Consider the following 21,101-nt stretch of genomic DNA (forward strand, 5'->3'; position numbering starts at 1 on the left):
TATTAAAATACTAAAAATATTTATAGTAAGGGTTATGCTGTGTTACTTCAGTATTGCTACATCTGACAACTATTTAAAAACAGATGTAAAGCCTATGGTCAGGAGAAATGACAGTAAATAAAGCCAGGGGCCTCTACCAGGTTGCAGAAGAATTCAGTGCACAAACTCTCAATTTATTTGCATGTTTCAACAGGGGATAAAAATCAAACTTTCTGAAACAGAACTGGGCTTTTGCATAAGATCATTTTGAGGAGACTGTAAGAAGCCTAAGTTTCTTTCCACTTCAAACAGGACGTGTAGTGAAAACCAGAAATTGTCCAAATTTTGTGTTCCAGTGTTTCCAAAGTGTGACTTTTAAGAGATAACTTCAAAGACACAAACTTGGAAGAAATATTTTAACAATTCCTACCTGTCTACTCGTTCCCAGAAAGTCCAGAATGACAAAAACATTGGTTATACAGCTCCAGTACAAAATGTGAGCACACTGTTCTTCCTTTGTCCTGCTGTTTTTCCTCAGAACACAGATGTGATCTTCCAGCTTTACTGTCACTCAACAGCTTCTTCAAAAACCAACTGACTTTTATTTCCATTTTACATTTTAGGAAGATTTTGTGCTAAAAAACCCTGAACATAAACTAACCAAAACAAGCAAAAGAAAATCCATTTAAAGAGATTTGCTTGTAATCTCCTGCAGTGGGTGTGATTCATATTAGCATGCAAATGAATAGGGGATCATCACATCATACACCTGTCTGACAGCTCACCAAACATATTGCTTTAGCCCTTTGAGTGAACACTTTAGTGGGAGTTTTTAGCTGAAATCAAAACTTCTGAAACCTCTGTTTTGATTTGATCATTGAAGCAATATCAAAAAGGTATTTATTTTCTATTTCAGGATCTATTTTACTGAACCGAAAGATATGCATTTACTTTTAAAATCTTTATGCAATAAATTTTTAATTTATTTTTTCTTAAAACCCATCTCCTGAAGATAAATCTGATATCAGAAAGCCATAGTAAAATTGTAAGCATTAGTAACATTGTGTATACTACAATTAAACAAAATTCTTTTGCTTTTGCAGAGTAGAGCACACAAGTGCTAAGCCAAGTTCCTCTTTCCTTGGACATATAAACAAATTCTACAGAGCCCAAAGCAACAGGGCCAAATTCAAGTTGGAATGAGTTTTCAAACAGAGCTCTAGAAAACAATGTGAGCTTTTTCCATTGCAGTGCAAATGGCTACGAAGACACTTTTCAAACTAAAAATCAGAAGGTGCCTGCAATAAGAACCAAACTCTCACAAAATCACTATTAAGCTACATACCACCTCCAGGCTGAGAGGAATCATTGGTTCCAATGATTACTGAAACACCAACTTCTTCCAACTTGATCTTCCATTCTTCAATTATTTCAGCTGAACCATCCTAGAAAAAATAATGACTTAGATGCAGCTATTTTAATTGGTGTGTTGAAGTGAACCAAAAAGTCTTGTTAGAGACATTATTTACTTGGACAGTACTTTAAAGAAGGTCTGAAACTCACCTTACTGGCATCATTAAAAATTGACAGCTCCATGGTTCCCTTAAAATCTTGTTCCCAAACTGACTTTAGGCATTCATCTAACCAGCATTCACTGTTGTGAACAGGCACAATGATAGACTACAAAAAAACAGAGATCCACATGCATGTCAGGAAGCATGTTTTTGTTTACTTACAGTATATTTATTAAAAAGGAGAAGTAGCAGATCCTTCTGAAACTAACTTTCAACAAAAAATGCATCTTAAAAATATAAAGGTCGGTGAAGAACCTTTCTTTTCTTTACAAACACATGATTTGCTTTCCTCTCTCAAGCTTCTTTTTAAATAAAGTTCCATAAGATGGTTCTTGGTAGAAGAGAGACCACTGAAGCAAACCCACAAATGAAACATCTGTAACACAACCCTAACCTCATTCTAGTATTCCTGCACTTCCTAAGACATTCCTCACTTTTCTCTTCTATTAATACATCTTACTCATCTATTTATCTTCAAGCCTAATTGGAGATGCTCACATATGCTGGACCCTCAGGCTGCAGCCAAGTTTTTAAAAATTATTCCACCTACAACTGCTCTAAAGCACCCTGGAAGTTGGTGATGCAGTTCCATACTCTGCCATTCCAGCTGCAGGTTTTCCTCCTACAGCCTCTCTCGGTTCTGATGTGCACCCAAAGCAGGAAAATATACCTGAAATATTTTAAAATTGGTTAGAAAACAGAGAGGAGAGCTTTTATCAGTTACCACTCTTCTAATTACCCCTAAAAAAGCCAACAATCCCCAAAATTCTTTCAGTGTCTCAAAATAGAACACTTTTCCTTCACAGCATGCAAAGGCCTGAGAAATCATCCTGGTGATACCCTGGCTGTGCTTGCAAAGGGAGAGCCCAAGTCTGTACCTGGTAAAATTACTTCTAGATGGGGAACTTAAGGGCCTAAGTAACTCCTAAAAAGTCTCATGGGACATTTCAAGAAGTCCCTAGAAACATAACTTAAACTCCTCATTATGTGGGGTTACAAAAAAACAAACGCATGGCTGGAAGAAAGAGAGGATTTATTCCTATTGTGGGCAGGAGAGAATCCTAAGAAACAAAATTCTGGGATACTGAAATGGAATTATACACAATTTAGTGCCATGTGAACAGAGGTACATCGTGCAAATACACACAGATGCACACACGAGAAGGCAGGGTTTTGGACACTGAAGGATGTACACACAGCCAAATAAAATAGTAAACATCTAAAATGAATGAACCTCCAGATTTTTGGCAGGATGATGGAACAGTTCTTAAAAGAAGTAGGATAAAAGCACTCTAAAATAAGGGAGAAACAAAAAAAAAAACCAACAAAACCTGATTACCCAGTAATTAAAACATACATAAAAAAGATTATTTCAGAACTGTGTCAGATCAGTACTTTGAGACTAAAAAAAAAAGCAAAAATCTGAGATTCTGAAGCACTACATTAAATTTACTCAAGATTTTCATATTCTTTATGTACACATGGCAATTCAAATATGACCCTACACATTCATACCAACCAATCTAACATATTCAATCAGGAAAAAAAAAATCACAATTCCTCCAATGACAATATAAACTTGTGCAGTTTTGCACATCCAGAAAAATCAGTTATTTTTCAATTTGTTTTCTGATTCACTTAGTAAAAATTTGACTAAGCCATCACCAACTAGCACACCATTGGTTTGAAAACTGGAACTTCTTTGCTTTTTTTCCGTGGTGTACTCCTGTTTTAAGTCAGGCCAGCAGTGCAAAATAGCAAGACGATGTTTGACCTCCCTGTTTAGTTTGAACTGAAAGTAGAAAAAAGTACTTCAAGGGCAGCACATATTAAACAATCCATAAATACCTGATGGCTCTGAGGTGGTCTGAACTGAGCTGCTCATGATATATTAACATGCTCCTGAACACATTACTGTGAGCAAATTCTGCTTCCACAGAACCACGACCACAGATACAGATACAGAACTGGACACCTGCCAAACTAAGGCCCAGAGCTGAACTGCTGATGATACTTCTGTGTAAAACCTGAAAAATTAACAAATCCACGCAAATGACTGTATTCAGCAATAGGACGAACACCTCAGAGTATTGCTGATGTTGTATACTAGTTTTCTTGTATTCCAACCATTCTTGCTCACCTCTCTGGTTTTCTGTGTTTAGTTTTAGTTTGAGGATGCATCAAAAATCTAGAATTTCATTTCTTCTTCACTCATTACTACAACTGTACCCTGGCTTAAGAGTTGCAACTGGGCAGTCGTAAATTGGCTTTTCATAATGTGTGACTGTCTCAGAATAATTCAATCTCCTTGGACCATTTAAAGAGGGGAAAATCATGAACCAGGGCACTATTTCACCTACAGGTGTAGTCTCATAGCAAAAATACCAGCTGGTAGTAACCTCCAGAGACTGTGGCTGCTTCTTCTGTCCCAAAACAAGATCAACTACAGCTCTGCCATTGCTGACAAACCCCCTCTCCATGGACAAACACCAGCATTGCTAAGGGAAACATAAAAAGCAGGCATAAGGGAGACCTAGAATGGTTTTCCCAGTGTCTTTTTGCGACAGTTTATGCCAACTCCTATTTCCCAATCCCAGCACAGATGATTATTCCAGTTCTCCTTGCAGCAACCCTTCCTGTATTTGAAGACTGCTACCAAAACAGTGAACTACAAGAGAGCATAAAGCACTCTCAAAGTAATTTTGAGTATTGGGGACATATATTGCAAACAACTAATGTGCTTTTAGCATTTCAAATCATCTGAGTGGCAACCTGAGTGATGTGAGTCAGAATTACCTTTTCATTAGCTGAGGCTGATTTACAGCAGAAAGAAACAGAGGAGTTTCATGGCCTATGACCCAAATATGACTCTTAAAACAGAGCTATGAATCAAAGCTGGACTTGAGCATTGTGACAGCACCTGGATTTCCCTGAACTCCACACATTCTAGACAAGTATTCCATCTATTTTTGTATTTTCCTATTTCTATTTATATAGCTATATAGGCACAGATAGAGATAGATATTGTATATTTAACTTTATTTATGTGTTTAATTTGTACATATGTGCACATTTATAAAAAAATGTATAAATAAATATAAATACAAAAATTTGTATCTATAACATATAAAACATATTTATTATATATAAATATATGTTTCTTATATATAATTCTATATAATTATATGTAATTATTATATAATTATGTATCAAGTATATAATTATTATATAATTATATATTAGAGATATATTATTATATATAAATATACAAGTTTATTTATTTATAAATATAAACATAAAATAGATGTCTTTTTATATAAATAGAAATATAACGATGAACATATACACTATATACGTACATAGGCTATATATATATACACACACACTGTATACATATATATATATATCTACACACAAGATATAACTAACTAACTAAATAAATAAATAAATAAATAAAGGTACGGGAAGTAACAAAAGCAGGAAGTGTAGGAAGATTTTACGACTTTCATTACCAACCCCGTGTAGCCGAACGCGCCGAGGCACCGAGCCCTTCGGGAGAGCCCTCCCGGGCCGGCCCCGGCCCCGGCCCCGGCCCCGGCCGAGCTGCCGTGTCCGCAGCGGGCAGCCCCGGCCTGGGACACCCCGGCCCGGCCCCGCCTGTCACGTACCACCTGCACGGGGGCCTCGGGGCTCCCGCCGGCTCTCCCCGGCTCCGCCATCACCGCCGCCCTTCAGGGAGGAGCGGGAGGAACAACCACAGAGACGGAGGCGGGAGCGGCCGGAAGAGGCTCCGCTGGCGGCGGCAGCCGAGCCCCGGCCCCGGCCCCGGCCCCGGCCCCGGCCCCGGCCCCGGCCCGTGAGGGAAACCCTGGGCTCCGGCCCCTGAGGGAAACCCCGGGCCCGTCCCGTGAGGGAAGCCCCGACCTCGGCCCCGGCCCCTGAGGGGAAGCCTGGCCCCGTCTGTGGAGTCACTCCTATTGAAAATCACGGTATGAAAAACCAGTGTCCATAAAGGAGACAGAGGAGTCCTGCACCTTTATTCGAATAAAGGGGGAGAGGCCACCGGGGCACACGACCGCGGGGTTTTCTCTCTCGAGGTGTTGGAGGAGGCTGCCTCCTTTTATTCCAGACTCCCGGCCGCATGTTGCCCTCTTCCTTTCCCAGTGCTGAGGTACTAGGAAAGTACAGCCTTCCCGAAGCGCCTATCACATATTCCCCCCACTTAAACTTGTCATTTTCCCCTTAAGTTCAAAAGTTCAGGCTTGTGCCGACCCATTTGTCTGTTTCAGGAGTCAGGCTGTCCGGGCTCTGTAGCAAACCTGCTGCTCTGATTTAATAGAGACATTAAATCCATTTCAAAGTCGTTAACACCCATACCTTCACTCATCGGATTGTTTGTTAAGAAATTAACACACATCTTCCCTCTCACACTGATTCCTCAATAGATGCTGCACTCACTTCCCCACCTGTTCTCTAAGATCAATCCTGTAAATTTTCAGCAGTGTTACAATGCTTTTTCAAAGTTATTTCCCACACTGAAGTATGGCGGCTGGTAATAGCTTACTTGAACTGAAATTTGTGGAAACTGAAACAAATTTGGAGTTGTTCGTGGTACATAATCCTGGAGAATGATAATGGTAATGCCAATGTTCTCTAATCTCTCCAGTCTGGGCTTTTGTTGGTCTGAACTACTGTGTTCAGTGCTTTTTGAATGAAAAAGTTTCTAATAACCTTTAAATAGGGAAAATTGCTGGTGGTAATGATGCCATTATCATAAAATCGTGGAATGGAATGGACCTTAAAGCTCATCCAGTTGCACCTGCTGCCGTGGGCAGGGACACCTTCCACTATCCCAGGCTGCTCCAAGCCCTGTCCAACCCAGCCTTGGACACTCCTATGGATGGGGCAGCTGCAGCTTCTCTGGGCAATCTGAGCCAGGGCCACCCTACCCTCACAATAAGAAATTAGTTCCTGATATCTAACCTGAATTTCCCCTCTTTCAACTTGTGTCCATTACTCCTTGTCCTGTCACTGCAGTTCCTGACAAAGAGTGCCTCTCCAACTTCCTTGCAGGCCCCTTCAGATACTGGAAGGCATTTCAAAATATACTGGAAAGTATTATTGATCATTTGTTAACTGAAATTATGCTTGTGCAACTACTTACTCCTTTGAAAGTATTCACAGCTAAAAGGGATTGCAACGCCAGGCCCTGTACAACAACCTATTCAGAATTTTTTAAATTTGCACAAAGCAATCTTTGTTAAGCAAAATCCTGAGATTATCCCTTGTTTATTTGAAGAGCCTGTTAAACAGCCAGACAATTCAAGGAGCAAACAGAGCAGAGTTATCTTAAAATGTTGGTTGGCACACAAGTCCAAGAATTTAGGAGGTGAGGAGAACAGCCAAGCAGTAATTCACCCTCGGAATCTATTTCAAATTATCTGCACAGCTTCTCACCGTCCAGCCTGAGTTTAATCTCTCCATGAACAGCGCTGTTAAATATGATCATTCTCCTTCTGGCGACAAAGGCTGCTGGCACTGTTATGTTGCCTGTGTGCCTTGCTTTATCTAAGAAAGTGTAACAGAGTATTGCTTTACTCACCCTAAACCAAACAAAAGTCCTAGTCAGGGACAGCGCCTCATTAAGTGAAGCAAAATGCAGAGCAAAGCCCTTGCTGCCTTCCCCGAGGAAAATACAGAACCAGTCAAACCCACCAGAAATGTTTTCTAAGTTATATTATGTAGCTGACCACAGAGATTAATTAAATACAAACTTCTGCTTAGAATGTGATTTTTGTTTGGGGTGGGTTTGGAAAGACATTTATAGGCCCACAAGCATGTGGAATCTATTCAGTGGGATTGTCAGGGCAGCTAACATCCATTGTGAGAGTTCTTACCTACCAGTTTTTGAAATTCCAGCCAGCAGGCATTGCTGTGTCCTTGGGCAACTTGGGAAATGAAATAGTTTCCAAAATATAGTCAACTGTTTCACTGCCCATTCCGCTTTCATGTGGGTCAGAATGGAAAGAGATCTCCCAGCACTATTGCAACAAACTCGTTAAGGAACGAGCAAAGATGGTTTGGTCCTAGTTCTACTTCCAGCTTCTCAATATTATAGATTTTTCACAGTGGTGGGGGACAGCTCACAAAGCAGTCCTCACAGCTGAAAGCATTGCAAATTCAGACATTTCTCACCAAATTTTATTTCTGATAAAATAATCTCTTGAGGAGTATTACTGTGAACCTAAGACTTGCAATTTCTGGAGCCTTTAGCTATCAAATAGAAATTTTCCTCATCTTAATGGAAAAACATCTAGAAAGTTGGTTGTGGTTTTTTACATTTAGCTGTCGTTTCTAAAATGACACAGATTCACAGTATGGACAGCATGGACCTACTGACTTGTGAGAGCAGATCTCAGCTGATTTCACTGGAGTTTAAAAGGAGATAAAGCAAGACTGCTTGTGCAGGCTATCGGTGGGGTTATTGAGGCCGAGTAGTCTTGGGTTTAGTTTCTTTTTGAAAAGCTCAAACAGTAACTGGGGTGGTAAAAATGCATCTGTACAAACAAATCTGCTGTGTTGTGGAGAATGGGGGCAACTTAATTTGGTTGTATCTTTATTGGAAAGACAGAATGAATGAGTATAGAGTGTTCTTTTAACACATTTGTCACTGAAGTTACAAGCTGTAATACTGAAGTATTTCCAGAATACACTATGTTGAAAGGATCATTCAACAGAGTAGGTAAAAAATTCAGCTCAGAGCAACTTTTGAAACCACTTCTATTCAAAGAATGCTTTGAGCTTCCAAAAATGCTCTGTTATTTTCATAAAATGTCACAGTTGAGTGGCAAGAGAAGAGGGGGGCAATATTTCTTATTACAGTACAAAACAGCAGAAGGGGACTTGAGAAGCTCATCTAGTCCTGGCATCCTGAGACAGGATCAACTCACAAACCCCTACTGGTCTATGAGGCTTCATAATATCCTCAGCCACTTTATTGCAGTCCTCGCTATCTTTGCCTGAAAGAAGAATTCTTTAATATCCAGATTAGATATTGCAGCGTTTTCCAAGCCCCCTGAAACCTGGCCAGCTAACATCTTTTCCCTCTGGTTAAAAGATGCAGACTTCTATGATCTCCCCAGTTTTAGAGCTGTTATATAGAGATGAAGCTGAGCTTATAGCATAACTTAGGTCTTTTATACAGATACTTTTTGCTCTCTCTCTCTCTCCCCCTCCACAGTGTTCAGCTCCCAAGGCATAGCTCCTCACTTTGAATCCTCTGTTAGCATCTTGATTTTTTACCTTAGGCAAGAATTATCCTAGTTTGCTCCTACCTTAGTAAATTTCGCACTTTGTCTGCATTTTAGACCAGATGTGGAAAGTTTTGCTGGGCTATTAAAAAGAAAAAAGAAAACAGCAAGACCCTTACCACCCTAATAGCTTTTTTGCAGGCCTAAAAAAAGATTTATAATCAAAAACCCTGACTAAATACTAACAAGGCCAATAACCTGCCCAAAGATAAGACTAGAATCTCTTTGAAGGGATGCAGGCCCCCATCCCCTCAGCCTGTATCTCCATCCTAAGAGGCTGCTGAGCCCCCTCCTCCAGGGGTCCCCTGATAGTTCTCTCCCAGTGGCTTTATCCCCTGCAGCTGTGTGCCTTCTCAGCTGCTTTCTTGCTAATGCCTATGTTAACCCTTTCTTTGCCTTAGGAGGCTTGCAAATTCCATCACAAATCCTTTAGTCCTTCCCCAGCCTGCACACATAAAATCCCTTTATGGATTTATGATTTTATGAATTTGTGAATTGCTGTTGAGTTTCCCTCCCATCCCATGCTCTGGTTTAGGTTATGGACATCTGATTTGTTCAGTGATGTTTCAGACCTTTGTTTATTCTCCTGGCTCTGCTCTGGATGCTCTCTGAGCACTTTGGATCTCTGCTGGAGAATAGGCCCCAGCACCAGTCCTGGTGCTCCTGCTGGGGCTGGACCAGAGCAGGATTACTTCCCATGTCTTGCAAGCCATACTCCTGTTTGCACAGCTTAGTGCAGTGTTTGCCTTTTTCACAATGGCTTGACACTGTTAACTCCTAATCAGCTTGTGATCTATTATATCCCCTAGATCTTTTTCTGCATGAGGGAAACAGTATTTTAGCAGTTTTATTCCAGTCAGCCACATGAGAAGAAAATGACTGAAGTAGTGTGAGTGAGATTATCTGCTTTGAGCTTCAATACCAGGATTGTTTACTGGTTTCCAATTAGTTACATGTGTACACCCTGTTAAGGGAGTTGCACAAGGGCTGCTAATGCCTTCCTTTGGCCTTCAGAGCATTTATTACTAGCAGGGACTAGTACCTAATAGTTATTTGGGCCAATTTCCCTGTGTACTCAAGACTTCAAATGCTCAGCTGAAATTACCGGCCTAATTGCTCTTACAATTTAGACATATTGAGTTTGGGTAACCTCACTGAAAAATGCTGCTGCTCCTTAGAGAAGAAGTGTTGTGTGGTACATTTCTTTCTCTGAAACATTAGCTGTCCTTAGAAAGGATGTTGCTTGTTTTTTTCTTTCTTCTTTTCAAATGAGTCAACCTGAAGAAGACGGTGGTTGTTTTTATGAGGTGGCAAATACCACAAATATTCTGTTAGCTGGAGTACTGAACTTGGGTACCTTTGTGGGTGAACTAGAAAGATCCCATTCATTTCAGTACCAGTCCACACCTCCAAACATAAACCCTCCTTGACCACCAGTCATCCCAGCCCCTCAGACTGCTGGGCCACAGCAGTGCGATGTGCAGCTTCCCTGTTCTGCTCAAGCCATTCTCCTCTCTGCTCCAGCTCAGGCTTTATATTAACATGATTTTACCTTTATATTATAATTTTACCTTTATATTAATATGATTTTGTGGCATTAAGCCTGCAGGAGATGAGGCAGTGACGAGTGAGAGCCACAGTACTTGCAAAGAACTGCAGCAGATTACTGCAGGTTTTTCTTTGCCAAGGGCTTTAATATTTGAGCAATATTATGCAAAGCTAGACTTTAATTTAGTAATCTTTTCCTAAAAGAATGATTCTAAATAATGCAGTATTTTTAAAACACAGTAAAAGAAGCAAATTTTACTTTTTAGCTTGTGAAATCTCCTGGAGGATCCAGCGATAGGCACACAATTATGGTCTTACCACCTCAGTTAATACAGTTTGGGTTGGCTATTAACAAACCAATCTGAAACTCAGTAAAGTAATAAAGCCATTTTCCATACATATGTAAAAAAAAGCTTTATAAGTAAGTTATTTGGAGGGAAAAGGTCTTATTTACAAAAGATAACAAGATTCAGATAATGGAAAGAGATAAAGGGTAGCCTTGAATTCCCATTTTCCTGTGATAACCCTTGAGAATCAATGCTTCTACATGAAGAAGAGTAAACCTTTCGAGTGTTCAGTTTAGGTCCTTTGTTTTTCAAAACCATGCCTCTGATCTTCTTGATGACCAAAGTCTTAAACACTTGTAAAATCAAGTTATTCTGAAGAGCTGAGGAAAGTAGATGGAATTGAATTATATTGAATTATATTTCCCAAAGATTCACTGGTAAGTTTGTATTATCCACAGACAGAATTTTGTTGAACTTCAGTACGTTTGGGAGCTTAAACTTCTTTGTATATAAGTACAGGAAGCATCTGACATTTTAAGATGGGAAAGTGCTTAAAGAAATAAATCATATCCCTCCAAAGGAATGTATACATAACAGGAACTGGGATGTGTATAATATAAGAGATCCACAGACAATGTATTGGATGCACATCGTTATGTGACACACAGGAAGAGAAATGAGTAATATTTTGAATTATGAGTTAGCCAAAGGCATCTGAAGAAAAGATACAAGAATTGTATAACTCTAGAGAATAGTAACATTTACTTAATATGTCTTCATTGAAAACAGAATTCAATAGGTTCTTTAAATCTTTATACTGCCCCATAAAAGATATTTTATTACATCTTATTATATCTTTAATATCATCCTTAAAATGCTAACCTACTCTGACAAGTGGATCTTAAAGTACAGTTTATTGTAACTAATTCCGTTTCAGTTTTGTTTGATTTTCAAGCCAAGACAGTTCTGCATTTCCTGTAAATGCCAGTTTATCACACTCACCCTGGGTTATGAAATTAAAAGTTTTCAGGTTCATGCATCTTCAGTAAGACAGATTTTACAGCTTCATTAAAGCTAATAATAGTGCTGGTAATACAAAGGGCAGTAGAGAGAAAGCAGCTCACTCACAGCTGGCTGTGTGTTGTAAAAAAGTAGAAAAGTCAGAAAATTGACCAGATGTGATCAGAGCAGAAATGGGAAACTCTTCCCTTTCAGTGAAAAACTGTTATTCCATCTTTATATTCTTTCTTTGCTGAATGTAACTCTTCTCAAGGCCAGGAGAGCCTTTGAGCAGCCTGAGCAATGTGGTGCTGACCTGAGGATGTGCAGCTCTCTGAGGACAGGAGCAAATGGGGTCTGTGATGGTCTTCAGGGGAACTTTGTGCAGCGTTAGGAACTGGTGGGGGCTGCCACCAGTGGGAGAGAAAGCAAAGGACTTCAGCAAATCTGTCTGTACAATGATATTTCAAAGGTCACAATAATTTTGTGTGAATAAACTGACAATTGTGTCAAGTTGAGAGGTTTTTTTGGGTGAGGTTATGACATCTGTGGCATTACAGATAGAATTTGGCTATCAAAACTGTTTTAGGAGCAGGTCTATGGAGACTATATTGCTGTGCTAGAAGGATATAAGAGATGACAGTAAATTATTTCATTGTGTACAGGCTCCCCAGTAATGTCATCCTGATGCCATTAGAGCCTGCAATAAACCACCGTGGACAAAAGACTCAGCATCTCCCTCCCTGTGACAAAATCGTTACTCATCTGCTTCTTCTTCTTTCCATAATAAACCCAGATACTTAACTTCCACCTAAACTTTCCCTTCCCAAATAAAGTTCTACTTTTATTTTTTTTTTTACCACAAGATAAAGAAATTTAATTTCACCAGATGGGAAGCCAAGATCCTCATTTTGACTTCAAGTGAAAACAACTAAAAATACCTTTTTGCTAACATTGCTGCATGTGCTCAGCCCAGTGCTGTGCCTGTCAAGCCAGAGCTCGAGGATAGCCAAGTGTCCAGCTCCACTGAGAGCACTGGCCTAGAAGCAAACCCTGCAGGTATTTGAATCCTGGGATATCTCTATATGCAAATGGGAAGTTTCCTTTTGTTTTAAATCCTCCAACTGTAGAAAGTTGTGTTTGTCAGTGTTCTCATTCTTGGGTTCTCAGATTATTTATGCAGCTGACAGCCCATGTGAGCATTGTGGTTATTATGCACGTAAACTTGAACTTTGACATTTCATCCTGTTGCAGAGCCTTGGTATGTGCATTCCTTTATATTCCCACCATCCCTGCAGTTGCTGTTCATTATTGTCAGTGCTTATTAGTTAGAAAAGTCCATTCCATTTTGTTTGGTCCAATTAACTGGTGGAGAGAGCAGCTCTTTGAGTGTCTCCATTTACTGTGTATCACCAGCTATCATCCACTGATTTATTAAATAAACCTGAGCTCTGCTGCACTTTTTGAAGAAGGAAATTCTTGTTTCTCAGTTGACCAGCTTACAAAAACTCTTCAGACTTTTGAATATTTCACTCTTTTATGATGAAGGGGAAAACAGACATTGTGTAGCAAATTAGATGAGAGCTATTGCAGTATTTACTTCCATAATTACTTTATATTATTTTTCATGTGTTTAGGATAGTGCCTTCCTAAAAAACAGGGAAGAAGAATACCAGGAGAGGAAACAGTCCTTGTGCTGCTTCAATATTGTGACCTGCAGCCTGTCTGAAAGCACAACAAAGCCTTGATTGTGCAAGTGCCCAGCTGATCCAACAAGCAATGAATGAGTGAGCAATGGTCAACAAGGAGGAGTGGATATCACAGAGGGCAATTCAAAAAGGTTGAAGTGCTGTGAAGTGAGAGAGGCATGAAATGAAACAGAACTAGAGATAGATAGATCATCAACCATTTGGATTAGTGCTAATTTATTTTTTTTAATATATATATTTTTTAATGTGGCTATAAATGGGAAAGAGCTATGTCATCCAGTATGGAAGAAAATAATCTCATTCTTTCAGTCTAAATGAATGAGAATTTAAAACCAGAATCTGATCTAAATATGAATAAGATCTCCAGGAATCTGCTTGGCTCACATGTCAGGTAGTGTGATACAAGTTGTGTCAGAGAAGTACAGACTGTCAGATTTTCATGTCCATTCGAGCATTTGGGTCCACATGAGGCCCAATCAGAGTTGTCAGCATGAGGGAGGATGAGAAAAATCTGATTTGTTACAAGAGACCTCTTCCAGTTCTTGGGAGCATAAGATTCAACAGTAGGGAGGATTCCCTTTCCTTCAAAGTCTTCCACTGGTCATTTCACTCTTGAATGGTTTCAATTGGATTTTCAATCAGAATTCTGCATGAGAAAGCAGAAGATACATAGACAAATACATGACCAAGACAGCAGAATCCAGATTTGATACTGAGGTACTGCTTCAAGGACTTCTTTAAAAAGCATTTAAAAAAAGGAATTTGGATGACCATGGCATCTTCTAAAAATATTAGAATCTATTCTGGCAAGATGGTGTTTCTGAGTAAAAGCACTTCCTGATTTGCTAGTCATTACTGTTAGTTTTGTTAGATCATTTTAGATCTCATGGCTTGTCATTGTCCTTGAGACTTTTCAAATTAAGATTTTTTAGCTTCAACAAGGCCTCTTATCACACCTTTAGGTTTTCATGTTTTGTTTTTGCCATTGATCTCACAACAATAAATTGGCAGGGTACCATGAATTTGTGTCAATGAATTTTCAGAGTTCCTCATCAACTAAATTCAGCATCATAATATAGGCAAATCATTTTCAGAAGATCATGAAGGGAACTGAGAGAGGACTGACAGAGAACCTAACTTTCCTTTTCCTCAGTCCACTACTTAATCAGGAGAGCATTTCTGGTCAGATTTGTTGGCACCTAAATGAAAGTGTAATCTGACCTAATAAAGCCATGATAGTCAACACATGCTTTAAACCAAAGAAAAAGGAAATAAATTAGAATCACTTTCAGCAGAGTTTGCAAAATTAAGACTGTCTCATTTGAGCTCTGGGGTTCTTTTGAGGAGTTTTCTTGCTTCTGGTACTAAAAGAGAGGGGTGAAGCAGGGTCCTTTATCCCCTGCAGATACATCTGCCCTGCAAATACTGCCACAAAGCAGCACAAAGGACCCTGCTTTGTGGAGCAGCACAGATCTCATTTCATCGTCAGAGCCATTGTTTTTCCTTAAGCAAATATGTAATAATGTCAGAATTTATGGATTAGTTACACAATCCCTGATCTGCTTTAACCAGAGTTAGTGCTGTTCCTCTCCGAATGCTGCTGACAGGATCAATGTGCAGACAGACAGACAGACAGACAGGGTATCTACACAGAGCTCTTTGCCTTTTTTCTCTGTTAATGCTGCAATATTTGGTAAGACATCACTCATTTAGTGAGTGATTGAATTTAAGAAAGAATAAAAATGTTTGTGCTTTTAATAACAACTGGAAAAAACTTGCTGCCCTTTTCCTACAAAAACTGTTATTGAATTTAGGGATGAAATTTTGCTTGCAAAAACTACTCCATGGACCAAATCTGCCTCATGGGAGCTGGTCATCCCTGTCATCAAAAAAATCCCTGTCATCAGATGTGAGGTTGATCTGGTCTCTGAAAAGACAGGCTATTGAAAATTAAGTGTGAAATTTGAAAATTATTAAGTTGAATTATTTACCTTGTTACTTCATCATGTCTGCAAAAATATCCTCTCTCCTTCTGGTAACCTAGCAATGAACACACAGTGCACAATTATTTTTTCACAATTTGTAGGAGAGTTGCATTAAAATGCATGTCAGTGTCTATTTCTTGATAGGCATGTAGCAAGCAACACTGCAAATGTTTGTTTATCCTGGCAGGGGCTGGATTTGTTTAGTGTAACTTGCACCAGTTTTGTCCAAATTCAGATGCAGAAAGGAAAATATATTCTTGTTTTCAGATCAGTGTTACAAATTTTCTTTTTAGCTTTGTTTTTATTAAGAGAAGTGACTGCTAATGGATTTGGACCTGTGTCCTCTGCTGTCACATTCTCCCTCCATGTACTGGAAATTGCTGAATACTTTGGAAGAACTGCTTGCACAGGCTGAGCCTACAGGTTGCAGAGTGGAGACAGGCTGGAGGAGCTGAAGAAAATGAAAAATTAAGCCAGCCAAGAGATACGCATCATGATTAATATCAGCTTCACCAGTGGCATAAATTATGTTTTCTAAAACAGGAAATTAATGTTCAGTAAGTGGTACAAATAAACAACTGGTCCTCTTGAAGAGTCCTCAGACTAAATGCTGTTTTCTGAGTACTTCTTGGCAGACATTTTAAATACCTAGGTTATTGTGAAATGAAAAGAAAACACTAATTCTTGTGGATGAAATGCACAGGACTATCCCCAAAATAACAATATGCTGAGGCTCTTCAGATGTTTTTGGTTTTGACTTCAGCTGTATCCAGACTCAGGCATGCAAGCAGGAGTTACTGCCTACACCCCAGAGGAGTCTCTGAGCTTTGCCACTAAATCCTCTGCCTGGGTCCCCAGTCCTGAGACAGCCTTGCTGTGTGGGGTGGGAATGAGCTGTTTCTTAGCCATCTTTTGTTCTTTGTGTTACCTTTTTGATCCTCTCAATAGGCTGCTTGGGACCAGACATCATTCCCTTCATTGTTTTTGAGTTTGATGTGCAAAGAGTGAAATGCAAATTCCAGTCTGCATTCTCCAGGCTGGGTTGCTTAACAGTTCAAGGTGTTGGGAGCAGGGCAATGGTGAGAGAAAAGCACCAAAACATCGCTGCCATGATGCTGTGGCCCATGGCTCGATCCAAACCAAGCTGTGTGGTTTGGGAGGCTGCTCCTTAATATTGCAAAGCCGTGGGTTTAGCACTATCACAAAGCGTAGGTTTAATCTTTACTCCACCTTAGACCTCTTGGCCAAAAATATGCCTTGTTCAGGCTCCTCAGTGGAGGTATTTTACCTGGCTGAGGTACTTAAATGAGGAGTAGTGTAGCCAGGAGTGGAGCCTTGCTCTGCAGCCAGCATGGACAGCAGGGATGGGCTGGGCTGGGCTGGGTTGAGTTACCCCACCTTGCAGAGGGGCTTTGCCCTGGGGGACAGGGCAGGACAGCACACCTGACCTCCCTGCTCAAAGGCTGGTGTGAGTCCCGTGTCTTACCCTGCTTCATACCCGGGAGATCAAAATAAAGACCTTGAAGAGAAAGGGAAATGTATTATTATATTAAAAAATAGAAGTTACACATTGGCCACCCTACTGATTTGCCTCAAAAGTTGAAGTATTCTTGGGAGGTGAAGCTCCCTGCCTGCAGTGCTTCAGTGCTGTGCAGAGAGGGCTGATAGGTGCAACTCTAGGTACACCTACTGGTTTGGCCACACCACAAGTCTGGGCATCTCTGCCTTTTTTTTTTTTTTAATAATTTATTTTGCTGTTGCATCTTATAAGTTGCCTGTCCAAATAATTTTTTTTTTTGCCATTCCCAAGGTTTTTCTGTTTATCTGACAATGAAGTACCTGACAATAATTAAGTAGGTATCTGACAATAAAGTACCTCAGTCTCTCTTTCGTGCCTTGTGGAAAAATCTATTGATTTGGGTGGGATCTGGTTGGGATCCCAATGCAAACATCCAGAGGCGGAAGCTGGATTGTGCATGCAGCAGGAGCTGCCAGTTCAGTGGGAGCTGTTTGTGTCAGAGCTGCCTGTGTGTGTCCAAGGCAGAGGGGCAGCTCTGCTCCCCACCCCCTCCTCCAACTCTTCTTTAATGCTGCCTCACTCTTAAAAATCTTTAAATTAACACGGTTTCATCAGAAATACTGCTGTTCTGCAGCTGGATTTCAGACATGCCTTAGCACCAGCTTCTTTTAGGAAAGATTTACTTATTTTTCTTTAAATGTCCCTTGTTTTCGGTTGCATTCCAAAGGCCAAAACTTTTTCCTTCGAAACAAAACAAGGAAAGTGAGATGTGAGTAGTGGTTTAGGCATAGTAGGAACTGTGCTCGGATATTAGTGCTAAAGAAGTATGCAGGAATGAGCAGGAGGGTGCAATTATGGATGAGTGTATTTTCTTTACTGATTTTAATTTCATGAGAGCAAGTGACACGGTCCCCCCTCACCACACACAAAGGTTTCCCACTGTCCATTCAGCTGCTGAACCTCTCCCTGTTTTGTTACTCTGCTCACTCCTGTCTGTCCACTGGATTTACCTTACAAATTCTATTTATTTCCTATTGCTCCTGTATTCATTGTCTATTGTCCTCTCTGTGGCTTGTTTGAATTCTTAGACCACTCTCTTTCCCTCCTGCTTTGCCATGCATGCTATTTAGCTATGGCTTTGCCTTTCCAGAAAATACCCTGCTTCTCCTCCTTCCCCCTCCTCCTTCAAAGTTTCAGATTTCCCTTGCTGGCAGGCAGCGAGGGGCTGCACACCAGGCACCAGCCCTTGGGTCTGCTCTGTAACCACAGGACCTGATTCCCCTCCTGCAAACTGAGTAGCGTGACAATAAATCAGCTGAGAGGGGGCTGCTTGGAAATTGCAAAACAGGGACACGTCGTGAATCCAGCACATGGCTGGGCAGTGACCAGAGCAGCTCTCGAGGAGTTCCCAGTTCTCCCATGTAATATTCCCTTGGGGACAGCAAGGCTGAGTGAGACCTTTCAACAGATTAGCTCTGCCACACTGTTTAAAGCAGCTTTGAATGTTCAGCTGAGATGTGCTTAACCCCAAATCCAGCATCTGAAAGCGCCCTTCCTGTGCCTTCCGGCTGGGTCCCAACTTGGCAGGGGGGTTTGTCCCTAATAATGTAAACACAGCCATGCTTTGAAGAAAATTTGAATCCAGACCTGAGCTTGAGCCCATCTGTAATCACTACTTGATTTTGCTTTCCTCAAATCTGCACTTTTGAGTACTGAGGAAAATGAGTCATCTCTCCTTCAATAGGTTCTCCTTCTGCAGCCGCCTGCTCTTTAAAATCCTTAAAAGTCCTTTAAAATCACTGCTGTTTGTGCCTGGGTTGCTAGCCGTGACACGCAAATATTTAAAGTGAATTTAGAAGGAAGTATCTGAAGTGACTCTGTAGAGTCTCATCTTTTGATTTGCTCCTTGAGGAAGGCAGTGGAGCTTTATTGGGGTTCAAGTGTTTGAGCGTAGGGAGCTGCTCCCAGAACCTGTATCTCCAGTCCTGCCACATTAGGTCAGAGTAGTTACTCAGTGGCTTCTCTTTTCAGAGAAGTGTGAAGCCTTTGCTGCAGAAGATTTATGTTTCCATTTGACATTATACAATATTTTCCTCCCAGGATTTCAGTGAAGTTCTGCTCTTTCTGAATTGTAAATGAAAAAAAAAAAAAAAAAAAAAAATTACTGTTCAGAATGTTCTCTCTTGAAAAGATGTTTGCTTTTCACAGCTCAAACAGAAAACAGCTCAGTGCATCCAAAAGCTGCCTCACCCTTTGAGCGTGTTCCCAGATCTCAGCCAAGAGCACTACTATGGAATAGCTGTGAGTAGCCGGAAGAGCATTGTAGGGATTGAGATGCAAATGAGCGAACCAAGCAGCCCCCTTCGCTGCAGAGGTTCCCTATCTCCTGCTGCCCCTCACTTTTGAACTGGGGGAGGTTTAACCTGGGCTTTGCTCCGCAGCCACGATCCTTGGCTCTGCACCCACAGTCCTTGGCTCTGCAGCCACCAGCCCGGGCTTTGCTCACTTGTAAGGCTCAGCAGCTTGGGGAGGATGAAAACTGTGTCAGCATCAGGAAGGCGTGGAGGACAGGAGGGGCTTTCAAAGTCCCCATGCTGCCATTACTTTTCTGGGTCCCAAGAACTAAATGCCACCGCTTTTTCTCAGTTAAAAGGGGGGGGAATAAAAGCCAGAGGTAGTAGGCACTGCAAAATAGCACACTCTGTTCCCTATCTTAAAAGTTCACAGTTTTCAGGCAGTTTCAAAAGTTTCAGAGTGTAATGTGAGCTGCCTGGGCACTTGTTTGTTTTATCAAAGGCAGAGAGTTCGAATATTGCAAAGGAAATCAGATACAGTGGGTTGGGGGGCATGCAGAGGGTTGCACATACAAACACTCTGAGGAATAAAGCAATACGGTGTTTTCTCTGTATGCTTTTCTTTCCAGTGTGAGGGAAGGAAGCAAAACATTCTAACAAAACCTCCTTCTAAAGAAATAACCAAGGCACTGAGCTCTAAAGCCTGTATCATTGCACATGACTGGGAGAAAAAGACATTTTGTATCATTGCATGTTGTCATCACTTTGCTCAGTGTTGTCCCTCTGTGCTAATTACATGTTTACATGCATTGCATCATTGGGCAGAATTACTGTAATTATGTTAATACTTCATAATCAACAGAACACAGTACCTGTAATTTACCAAACAAAAAGGACATGAAAAGCTAAACCCACAAATGGAAAGGGATACGCTGCAAAGGATTTAATCCTCGGTGCAGCAGCAGGAAGCTTTCAGAGCTGGAATATCCTGCTTCAGCCATCGGATGCTGCCAGGGAGCACCAGGACACTTTGCAAGGTGTTTTAACAGGTACTAATACACCAAACTGTGAACAGGGTGGAAATGTTTAATGCTCATTCATGAACTCTGCCCTAGAAAAATCTGAACAGTGCCCTTAATAAAGCTGCATGGCAGTCTCTTGAAAGAACAACAGGAGACTAAGAAACTCGCTGATCTGGAAATATTTTAACCCCTCTCCTATGTGTGGATGTACAATATCAATCTCAACCCCATTATTGCTTCTTTGAAAAAAATTACGTGGCACCTGGCATATCAGAGGGCAGTCTGTGTGCAACGGGATGATTTTCTTCCTACCTCCATCTGTGGTTTTTTCCCCATTTCTCTTGGCCCGGGTAGTTTGGGCTTTAGGCTGAATCACCCCCTGCCCTTCCCGCACGTCCTGGAAGGCTTCTAAGGGTCTCTGTCACTAAGGGTTAAGTATCTGAAGTCAACAGCGGAATAACCCGGGACATTAAACAACACAAGGAGTTATCCCGAGGGGTCATTAAGTGATGAAGAGTAATACAAATAATATCAAGTCCCAAGTGCTTCCTGATAAGTGGAAACACAAGAAAGTTGCAGCAAAATCGTCAGCCTTCATCTACCAGGAACCGCGCCTTGGTGGCGACCCTGCTGCAGTCACCTGCTGCAGTGAGGAGCAGTGCGGACACTGCCAGCACCCCTGGGGACACCTATGTGTCACTGCAGACACCCCCGGGGACAGGCTGTGTGTCACTGCAGGGATCCCCGGGGACAGGCTGTGTGTCACTGCGGGACCCTTGGGGACAGGCTGTGTGACACTGCAGGGATCCGGGGGGACAGGCTGTGTGTCACTGCGGGATCCCTGGGGACAGGCTGTGTGTCACTGCAGGGATCCG

The 21,101-nt window shown here is 41.1% G+C and overlaps 1 protein-coding gene across 6 annotated transcripts in view; it reads right to left on the bottom strand.

Annotated features, from left to right (window-relative positions):
• The window catches only part of B3GNTL1 (UDP-GlcNAc:betaGal beta-1,3-N-acetylglucosaminyltransferase like 1), a 108,230-nt gene extending 102,915 nt beyond the window's left edge, over nucleotides 1-5,315 (bottom strand). For 5 of the 6 annotated variants that reach the window (XR_009279032.1, XM_058852161.1, XM_058852159.1 and 2 more), the window contains exons 1-3: nucleotides 5,222-5,315; nucleotides 1,543-1,659; nucleotides 1,325-1,424 (exon numbers count right to left, since the gene is read on the bottom strand). Coding sequence is in view for 5 of the 6 variants with exons in the window: in XM_058852161.1 (XP_058708144.1) it covers nucleotides 1,325-1,424; nucleotides 1,543-1,659; nucleotides 5,222-5,272 (268 nt within the window). In the remaining variant the exon portion in view is untranslated. Of the gene's footprint in view, nucleotides 1-1,324; nucleotides 1,425-1,542; nucleotides 1,660-5,069 lie in introns of all 6 variants that reach the window. The other variant, XM_058852162.1, reaches the window with a different exon arrangement.
• Nucleotides 5,316-21,101: the final 15,786 nt, after the last annotated feature.

Source organism: Poecile atricapillus, chromosome 17 (assembly GCF_030490865.1).
Source record: "Poecile atricapillus isolate bPoeAtr1 chromosome 17, bPoeAtr1.hap1, whole genome shotgun sequence".
Classification (NCBI taxonomy): Eukaryota; Metazoa; Chordata; class Aves; order Passeriformes; family Paridae; genus Poecile; species Poecile atricapillus.